The sequence below is a fragment of the Etheostoma cragini genome, chromosome 18, assembly GCF_013103735.1.
Source record: "Etheostoma cragini isolate CJK2018 chromosome 18, CSU_Ecrag_1.0, whole genome shotgun sequence".
Lineage (NCBI taxonomy): Eukaryota > Metazoa > Chordata > Actinopteri > Perciformes > Percidae > Etheostoma > Etheostoma cragini.
The window spans coordinates 11,676,661-11,687,643 of NC_048424.1; the positions used below are offsets into that span (position 1 = coordinate 11,676,661).

General features: G+C 38.1%; 1 protein-coding gene across 2 annotated transcripts in view; it reads left to right on the forward strand.

Annotated features, from left to right (window-relative positions):
* Positions 1 to 10,983, forward strand: part of snx17 (sorting nexin 17) — a 28,968-nt gene that overhangs the window by 14,038 nt on the left and 3,947 nt on the right. For both annotated transcript variants that reach the window (XM_034900039.1, XM_034900040.1), the window contains exons 7-10: positions 1,474 to 1,561; positions 5,925 to 5,994; positions 6,590 to 6,682; positions 6,966 to 7,169. In XM_034900039.1, coding sequence (XP_034755930.1) covers positions 1,474 to 1,561; positions 5,925 to 5,994; positions 6,590 to 6,682; positions 6,966 to 7,169 — 455 coding nt within the window. The remainder of the gene's footprint in view (positions 1 to 1,473; positions 1,562 to 5,924; positions 5,995 to 6,589; positions 6,683 to 6,965; positions 7,170 to 10,983) is intronic.

Consider the following 10,983-nt stretch of genomic DNA (forward strand, 5'->3'; position numbering starts at 1 on the left):
GCTGCTTAGAAATTAAGTGTTAACGAGCAGTTGGACAGGTGTACCTAATAAAGTGGCCGGTGAGTGTATATATACACAGATATGTGCAGGTATGTAATATAAAAGTTGTATCACTATACAAACATGGCCTCAATTATGAGTCCTATTTGGTTGCATCAGTCAGCTTTTTTTGTTACCTTTTTTAAATGCATGTAAATGCCCATCACACACACACACACACACACACACACACACACACACAGAACAATGCAGTGTGCAGTGCAGTCCAGTCCCCATATGTTACCATGCTTTTGAGCTTGTTTCTTGACTTACTAAACAGCGTTGCAGTTTTCGGACCAGTGCCTCAACAATATAGGTACAGATTATTGGCTGCTTTTCAAGCTCTGTTGGTTGACTAGTGTTTCTTTATTAGCAAACTTATTTTGTGTAGTGTAGAACTCCTAAGTAATTGTGTGAATTGAAATCATAGGAGAATATTTGCATCTGCATTTGCAACAAATTCCACAGTGGCACATGCATACAGCTTTCCACATCAAGAGATTTCAGTTTTCTACTTTATTCTTTTTTTTCCCATTTCATGACAGCCCTGTCAGGTCAAATCCCCCATTAGTCCCAAAAGTTCTCTACTATCGTCTTCCACCTGCCAACTGCTCCCCCACTCTTCTTCCCGCCTAATCCATTCCAGGCTGATATGGTGCCAGGTGAACTTGGTGGAATCTGTAAATATTGAAGGCATTTTGTATCTTCTTGGCACAGTTTAAATCTGAAACTCTTGAGCGGCATGAAAGAGAAGGGCCATGTGTTGAATATGACTCAACTACAAGAATAAATCTGGCGCAGCAGGCTGCGGATCAAACAAAACTGCTGGTGGGAGTATTGACATAACAGAGTAGTTGAAAGAATTCCATTCCTCTCTGACAGGCAGTACGTTTTCAGACGTCTGATATTAAATCAATGTCTGGTATAAAATGTGCAAAGACATGTCAATTGTTCAAAAATGACGATGTAGTTTGCCTAAAGAATGTTCCAAAGCATTCAATTTGGATCCATTTCCAACATCAAGCCTACCAGCATGTGTTTTGCTTCCTTTAAATGGAATATCTGCCCATAAAGGAGTAAACATTTATATATTTTAGTGTTTAGTGTGTACATTTATTGGTGCTTGAAAAAACAGCAGCAGTCTCTGCAAGCACTTGAGATCTCCTTCACACTCCGTAGGGAACGTGCGGCAATGAAACAGCTGACAGCAGATTAGACACTCACACACACAGAGAGTGGGAGAGAGAGAGAGAGAGACCATTATTTTTTTCACATCTGAATACTCACACAAAATGTTCTACCCTGCCGGGACGTGTGCAAATTGAGTTCTACCATCCGTCATTGTTTGTTGTTGCCATCATTATCCAAATGTCCTTGGGACTTTACTGGTGCTGCACTCGTTCATAACTCTGTTTTCCTGTTTCTCTCTCTCAGTTGTGCGGAAGCTGCAGGAGTTTGAGCTGCCTTACGTATCCATCACCAGCTTGCGGAGCTCTGAATTTCACATACTCTTACGGAAAAGGTACCCACCACCTGCTCACATCATGAGTTTAAATTGTATCTTGTTCTTCTCAAAGTGCTCTCCTCTATATGTAATCATAGTTGTGATTCATTGTCCAGAGCATTAATGGGTTACGTATCTAATCTTGTAAGGAAGCAGGTCAGATTTTTCTGTTTTGGTAAGCAGTGCATTAACTAACTAATCTTCTGCATTTGCTGTAATTTAAATCAGTCCATCAGTAAGGCGCTCGGTTTTTCCTTTTTTAATCTGGGTGTTGCTCATTTAATTGCTTATTTGCAGGGAGGCACTTGTTTTTAATGAGCAGCGATTATTCCAGCCATGGGCTGCATATCGGACTTCACCGTCTTCTACAGAGGGGCAGTTCATTTGGAAAAAGACCTGAGTCATTGGTTCTACCGTTTATTTTGCCATGGACATTAGTAGTCATGACTAGACATATGATGGATTCGAATGTCACACCAGAAATATTTTGCAGCAAAGCACAATTCATTGCATACATTATTAAACTTATCACGACTGTCATTTCAATTGACAATTGTCCTGTCATTTCAATTTTCAGGTACTGTCTATGAACTGACAATAACCTACAACAACTAGAAACTTAACCAACCAATAAGCTCTGATCAGACAGGTTATTTACTATCATTATATTTCAACTGATCGTCAATGATCATTGACAGGTTTACAGTTAATAGTAAACAAACGTTTAGTTAAACATTTGTTAAAAATTAGTTCATGTTAGATGACTTGACCTAGGTTTACAATGTGAAGCTTGAAGAGAAACAAATAGACTATTTGACTATAAAGACTAAAGACTATAATCTTTCTTTAAACTTCAGTATAAGGCTTACTTATAAACCAAGTAACGGCCTCTCCTACAGCAGAGCCCACATGGTGTATTGTAACAATATTTACTCTGGCTTTACAGAAAAACCTTGTGGTTCTGGTCCATTTATGGTTCATTTATCTTTTTTGAAAATTATTAAGTTACATATAAAAATGCATAACTTTGCTTGTTATGACAGGTCAGGGCTGCTTGTACAGGGAAATAAGCACCTTTCCTCAAGATCTCAGTATACAGAACTCTTCCTGGGTTGGCCCCCAAAAATAACACCATGCATAGAAAACACTGATGTTGCTTCCCCAACAAGCCTGAAGTTAGCAACTGCTTCCCTCTACAACATTTTCCTACTTCGTTGTGTGTCTGTTCTTTCGTCACCCTGCCTCCCGCTGACTGAGGTACACAGGATGTTTACTTTCTTTTTGCCTCAAGGGAAGTCTTAGTACTCCTGACCTAGTTTCTCTGTGGAGTGTACAGCAGCGAGGAAAGAATGAATGTAGAACTAACAACTTCAAAACAGACCCCCAGTGTATGAGATCCAGGGCAGGGCCTGGGGGCTGTTTAACAAAGGCAGAATTTATAAATCTGGGATAACCAATAAAGCAAGGCTTGACCTAGTCTAATCTGTGCATCCTGGCCTGGTGCATTTCAAGAAGGCCAGACTGTGGAGGAGTGACTAGGTTGAGTCAGACTGAAGTAATTCTGATAGATGCACATTCATGGCTTTCCTTAACAGACTGCCAGGTGGATCACAGATTTACTGATGCTAAAATGGAGAATATGCATTGTGCATACTTTACACAGAGTGAGCAGCAGCTTCTTATGTAAGTTTGCTAAAGTGAAACACAATATTTGTAAGAAACAGCAAGAGAAAACGTTGCAAACTATTTTCTAAAAGTAGCCTAAAAATACACATTATGTGACCACAACTTTGAATTGTTACAGTCATAATTTTGACATAACATTCAAGGAGTTAGGCTACTAATACATTCCACACAACAGTTGTATATTTTGGATTAAAATTGATCAGAATGGTTTCAGTTAAAAGAAGTAGTTTGTAAATGTATATATTTGGACTATCATTCAGTCTGTTCGCTATTGGTTCTTCCCAAATATGCTTTGCTTCCTCGTATATATGGACATTGAAAAGAAAGAAATGACCCAGAAATAATGAAGATAAGTAAGAGATAAACTCAATGCACACTGTAAACAGGACTGTAATGGAGTATTCATCAGTTAATTCCCCCCCAGCGAAAAATACAAGTTCAAAAACCATTGAGGTGTCCTCTCCCTGTTGTATCATGATTGTACAGTAGCCTGCACTGTATAATTACTGATCCAGTGAACTGAGACTATAATTTAGGACAATTATACAATTAGGGTAGGTTTTTATAATTGTACAATCTTCCCAAATTATAGTCCCAGTTTACTGGAGAGAACGCAAACTGTGTGCTAAGAATGCCAAATAAAAAGCAGAAGGAAGAGTGATACACATGATCCTTTATTGTTAAAGAATAGAAGAATAAATCAATCTATTAGTCTCTGACCAGTCTGCGTTTGTTTGAACCACTATAGAAACACACACACACATACATATATATATTGCCTTAATCACTGACTTCATTTAAAACATATCTGTAACTTCATCAGCCTTTTCTAATCATATCAACAATTGGCATAAAATATTCACCAAACTTTTAACAACAATGTGAACAGCAGTCTTCATTTAGCAATGTAACAGCACCAACGACTGTCACATGAATATTTTTTAAAATAATGGTCACAATGTTAAAATAATATTTAACTAAATAAAGTAAAACCACTGCTGAGTTAAAAGTAGAGCCTCTAGGATTAGTAGATCCTGCCCGTTAGCCTGGTCAGGAGCAGGCTAGCTGCACAGAGTAAATCTCCATGGTAACTTAGGTGCTTCTGCTTTTGTCAAGTCAAGACTGAAGTCGTCCAGGATAACTGGGAAATCTTGGCTTTTTCCACTATCTAGGTTTTGTGAAATTAAAGCCGTCTCTAACACACATCTTCCACTACTCTTTTTCCTTCTTTCCCCAAACCTTTCTCCATCTTCTTTCTCTCTTGTCACCTGCTTTGAATTGCTGATGTGTCCAGGCAGCATGCAACATGCTTTACATCTGCTTGAACACTTCTGTCTTCTAACAGCCCTTGTCTCATGCAATTACAACATGTTAAAATTCACTCCTGCAGTGAAGTGTTGAGAGACATGAATGAAATGAGATTCTTGCCAAAAAGCATACAATACATGGATAAAAAAAATAAGTGCTCTGCCTCAGACAATTATTTTAAACTGCTGTATGAATTCAGTGTCCGTTAAATAAAGACGTTCACGTCCAGGGCCTAAGTTATAAAAACACATTGAAGTGAAGTATCTTAAATTGCGCCAGTATTATAAATATCCCTATTTATTTTTTTCTCAAGTAAGACTGAGTGGTTGGCCAGCCATTATCTTTTCCAGTCTTTCTTTCTTTTTTGTCTATCAGATTTGGGCCATTTTTATATGTGGTTTCAGTTCTGATCCCTCTCCATAAACTGAATTAAGGCATTTTTTTTAACGTCACACTGTACTCCTCAGGCTGCCCTCCGGCACCTACACATCTCTGTGCTCCGAAGTACCAGCATTAGCCTCTTATACAACACAAACTGTACTGTCTCATATCCCCTTCAGCAGACCAGCTGCCCTTCAGGAAATAATCCTTGAGATCCTTGAATTCCCCTTACACTGTTGCCTCATTGACATTGAGTTGAAGAATTAAGTCTACAAGTCACTTTCATTTCACTAATTTGGCAAAGTAATAATTTGTTAGTGTGTGTATGTGTGTGTATGTATGTGTGTATATATATATATATATATATATATATATTTTTGCGATCATTTATGTATTTAAACAAACAGATAAGCAAAAGTGCAAAAACATTGGTCTAGACAACAATATACAGAAAAGTACACTACACACACACTGAAGAAGGCACAGTGCATCTTTTCCACAATCCTTCCTTGTGGTCAAATGTTTCACACCAATACAAAGAGAGGAAATACAGGAAGGAGGGATACAACACAAAATGCATGTGTATATTTAATGTAATTTTATCAAAGTAGATGAAGATTTTTCAAATTTATTGATTATAATTTTGCTGATAAACTTCCTTTTATGAGTATTAAACTAAATAAACATTTTACAAATCTATTTGAAAAATGCAACATCACAAAACGGAAAACAGACCTTTTTCTGTTAACTCATAAAAAAGCAGTTTTTTTTAAGAGACATTGTTCACACGGGACTACTATGCTATGTTATGGTGCTTGGTGTGCAGACAGAGTATTAGGAAATGATATTCTTTGTGGCAAATGACCAAATATAATTGCCTTTTTTTCCGAGTCAGGCTTTCTCGTTCAAAAAAATTGGCAATTGTACCTATCCCACTGTGTGAATTCTTCTAATTTATGTTTAGATATAGATTTGGTAAGGGTTACTTTGCCATTTGTTTCTGCAGCTACTGGGACATGGCGTACGATGGTGATGTCATGGACAACAGAGTTGGCCTGAATTTGCTATACGCCCAGGTAAGGGGGTTTGATTACTCTGGTAAACCAGACGCTGTTGTTTATTTTCAGATGCAACTGCAATTAAATTTCCCTTCAGATGTGGAACCAAACAGAAAAACCAAATTAGACTTGATTGGGTTTGTTTACATCTCGCAGCTGTTGTTTTTAATAAGCTTGCCTGGTGCCAACATCACACCAAGAAAACTAAATCAAGTGCTGCTTCATCCCTGGGCTGCCAAATGCTTTTGTCCATCCACTGGATCCTCAGTTATCTGATTGCAATTACAGCTTGTTTTGACTTTTTTGTTCCTCTCTGACCCTATTATTAGCCTATTCCCTTTGCTGCAAGAACTGTGATTTGTTGTCCGTTTAAGCATTTTTGGGGCTGCAGATTTGATTAAAATCTGGAACTGCTGAGTTGGCTCTGTGTAGCAGAGGAAACCGAAGAAAAATAAATGGTGTTTGCATGTTTCTGTGTAATTGTTAGCTGATCTGCACTGTTTCCATGAAAGGCTTAGGGTGTGATTTCTCCCACATGGAAACACAAAAACCTACTTTATTTTGTGCATCTGTGCAGAAAGATGAACTTCAGTTCTTGTTTTTGCTTTACCAGACAGTGTCTGACATTGAGCGAGGCTGGATACTTGTCAACAAGGACCAGGACAGGCAGCTCAAATCACTGCAGGAGAAAGGTTCCAAGAAAGAAGTAAGCAAAGGGCATCTCTTCTAGATGATTCTGCCTTACTTGAGTCCAGATGATACTTTGAAATGTTGTTGTCCAAAGATACATCTATAGACTATAGAGAATGGTTTCTCTTGTGCATTCTTTGATGCAATTAGCCTAGTTTTTCCCCTGATATGAATTTTTAATTACACCAATCCAGTAGAGAATTCAAGCTCAGCTTCTCCAGGGATTACACAAAAACTTACTTTGTTTTTTTAGAAAAGTTACTCAAAAAAAAAATGGTTTCTTCATGTTTTTCCCTCAGTTCATCCATCTAGGTCAGACTCTCAAATATTATGGCTACATCAAGTTTGACCCTTGTATCACCGACTTCCCCGAGAAGGGCTGCCAAGTCATCGTCAGCGCCGGCAACAATGAACTCAACTTCCACGTCAAGTTGCCCAACGAACAGATGAAGGAGGGAAGCTTCAAGGTCACGCGCATGAGGTGTTGGCGAGTCACGTCTTCAGTGAGTGGATTTGTGTCTGTCTGTGTGTAACAGAGTGAAGATGAGTGAATTCTAGGGTTGGGGGCAAAAAAAATAGAAAATCCTCTATACTGTGAATTTTTTAGTTGTTGGGATTTTTAAAATTGACTTTTTTTCGTTCTTTCTAGAATACTTTTTATTTTCTTTTTTTTTTAACCAAGGATTCACTTAATCATCGGTCCCGCTGACAGTGACTACATCTAATCTGTTATCAGCAAAACAGTGAAGGCAGATAATGCAAAAAATACATGTTATGTATTTACAAATGAAATAAACGTCAGACTAACAATTTGTTTTTAGAAATGTCTCATGATATATTGTCTCTAGAAGTGTAGTATTCATATTTAATTTTTGTTAAAGAAGGAAAAGAAAATTGCAAAACTCAATACTATCAAATCACAATACTTCTAGATTCGCACTAAACTAAAATCGCAATATAAATTGTATCTGCGCCCATGTATCGTGAAAGAATCGAATCGGGACACAGGCTTATTGTCCCAGCCTTAGTGAGTTCACCTTCAACCATGCTTGTATCTCCAAAGCTGTGAAATAATCAAATTGGAAACTTTCCATATTATTAGACTACAAGCTGGCAGAGTAGAGATGCAGCAGCTTTGGCTGGAATCCATCAAACCAACAAGGGCTCCTGCACCTCCAAAGCTGCCTGTTTAGAAACCTCCTCTCACCACTGCACCAGAAATACATGTCTTAAGTTTTGCCAAGCATTCGTTTTTATTCTTGCTCTCTCAAAGCGCTGACCTCCACACCATTCATCTTGATCCGTCCTATTATCCAAACACAACCGACACAAGGATAGTGCTGTATCGATCCACCAGCCGAAGACACACAGCAGTGTCCTTTATTTAAACTGATAATAGTCTATTGGCGAGAAGGGAATCTGAAGGCATGCAGCACAAGGAAGCACCTACACAGTCCACTCTGTGTACATTCGGACTGCTCCACTAACATCACAAGAAACTAATGGACCTTTTTAAAATGAAACCATAGAGACTTTCAGGGAGAGTTCAGAAAGAGCAAAGGTGATGTCCACATAACAAAGACCATGGAATTGAAATCTTAAATTGTACATGATTGCAAAAAAAATCCCTATTTATTTTTTTGTCAAGTAAGACTGAGTGGTTGTCCAGCCATGATCTTTTCCAGTCTTTATTTATTTTTTGTCTATCAGATTTGGGGCATTTTCATATGTGGTTCCAGTTTTAATCCCTCTCCATAAACTGAATTAATGCATTTTTTTTAACGTCACACTGTACTAGAGTACAGAAAGAGCAAAGGTGCTGCTCCACATAACAAAGGCCACACTTGAAAATGCAATGCTTTTCTCGCCTTAATGTTTTACAAAAAAAGAAACAGTTCCCAGAGACTTTGGCCCTCTGGGATGTGTATGAGGTCATTGGGAAGTTAACACTCTCAATTTTTTGTTCTAAGTGTCTGTGTGATTCTAGGCTTAACTGACACAGAGCTAAAGAGGTTAGAATAGAGAAATTCTATTTACATCCAAGTAAAGCATCTGTAAAATGATTTTAAAAAAACACTACTGTACGCATATTAGATGAGCTACACACAAAACTAGTACCCTAGTCACATGTTATTTCTACAGATATGTCTGTGTGTTTTTTCTTATTTCCTTTAAGAGAAGGGCAAAATACAAAACTTCTCAAATAAAAAAGCACATCCATATCACTCACACAAATAGTTGAAATGACTATATACATAGATTTATAGAAATATGTAATTATAAATTGATTGATAAAAGAAAGGCCCTATTTTTGCTTTGACACAGCTGTAGCCATCACAGGGTTAAAACTTTCTGGTCAAGTTTGGTATCAATGAATTTGTCTTCTTATTGGTTAAACAGGTAGGCCGGTTTCATGACATTCAGTTTTAACTGGAAGGAATAGATGTCAATCTTTCCCACGTTGGTCCTCCCTGAACTCTGCAACATGATTGGCTTCTATTAGGGCCATCTCGGGTTTCTCTGGACTGATTGGCTGACACAACCTGTCAATCGAATCCTTAGACGTCAGAGAATCTGCCGGTGTGCTCAGTAACACTGTGGCAGACGCGGGGGAGAAGAGAGAAGCGATCAAAACCCAGAAATGATGAACTGTTTAGCTTTCTTTCCGTTGAAACTCGGCCAGAAACTACAAGTTTGTGAGGGGACCAACTCGTTTTGGATAAAATGGCTTGGATATTCTAATTCCTTCGGTTGGTGGCGATGTAAGGGAAAACGTTTTTGCCGATCTTTCACCGCTGTAAATGTAGACACAAGGAAAAAGGGTTGGATGCACACTCCACTTTAGACACTAGCGGCGCAGAATCTTTCTGTATTTCTTTACCTCATAACAGGATTATAACTAACTAAGTCATCTTATGCTTGTGTGTGGGGGCTTAATCGAATCATGAGACTTTAAGCTTGCAAATGGTGTGCTGCATGAGCGTGTTTAATGCTTGCAATTTATCAGTGGAGAAATTGTCTTCTCTTAAGTGGAGAAAACTGTCCCGTCAGCGGGACGGCGTCTCTAAAGACGTTGCTTGAGACTACTGTTGTGGCTAGACTGCCACCTAGTAATTGATTAGTAAACACGAGATGCTGTCGGCATCTGTCAGACTCGGCTCAGTAGATGACAGCGATTGATCGAGCAGGCCTACCCATTGTAGGTGCGTGTAATAATAATAATAATAATAATTAATTCATTTATTAATAGTGTGTTTCACTGGAACAAAAACACAGTTTTTTTCCAGAAAATGTGGAAATGGAGGCAGATGATTCAATCAGTCACAGTCAGCTGGGCATTTGTGTAAAAAAACAACTTACCACACAGGAGGGCAAAACTGATTAGATTTCAAATGAATGAAAACACAATAGAATGTGGAATAATAAAAGCATAAACTACATGACTAATAAAGGGACATTCCACCTATTCTTTTACCAATTTACTCATGATGGCGAGTTTGTGAAAACTGTTATATAATGCCTTCTGTGGTCCTGGAGGAGCTCTCTAAGATATCAGGAAATAACTCTGATGATGTCTTTGGGAATATCTTGGCTTGGGTTTGAAACTTTGGTTAATACACTTTCTTCTTTTTTTTTAGCACAGTCAGTATTACAAGTACGCCTTTTAAAAAGGTTATTTATTATATTATATATTTCAGCATCATTTGTGTTAATTTGAAGGCAAGTAGTTTAGAGCAATAATTTCTTGTCTTAAAAATAAGTAATCTTCATAACTGTCACCCAGAATCAGCATAAATTCAAACCATCATGCACCATAGTTGATCTGCCCAACCAGTCAGGCTTAAAAAGAGACATTTCCTCTGAAAGCCTGAACAATCCATTTTCACGTCTGTGAATAGCTGAAAAAGCATTACATGCAGCTCTACACACATCATTTCAGCTAGCATTTTCAGACGCAAGACCTCATTTAAATGTAGATGGGAAAAGCAGTTCACTTTTGTATGGCATTAGTGTTCAGCAAAGTCATTTGTATCACATACGCTTTTATGATTCTCTAAAGGTTAATTTGCACAGAGATCTGGACAACACATCCAAAATTGGAATGCATGTTGGCTGGTCTGATTCCAGGCCGAGCCCCCGTGCTGTCCAGCGGTGTGGTTAATTCCTGAGCTCCTTCTCAGAGTACAAAGTCATTCTAATGAGCCATTTTCTTTCAGAATAAACTAGTCATTTCATTTATAAAATGTGGTGCAGCTCATATTCAAATCTCAAATTGTATAAACATTTAACGTGTGTATATATGTGTGTCAGACCTTT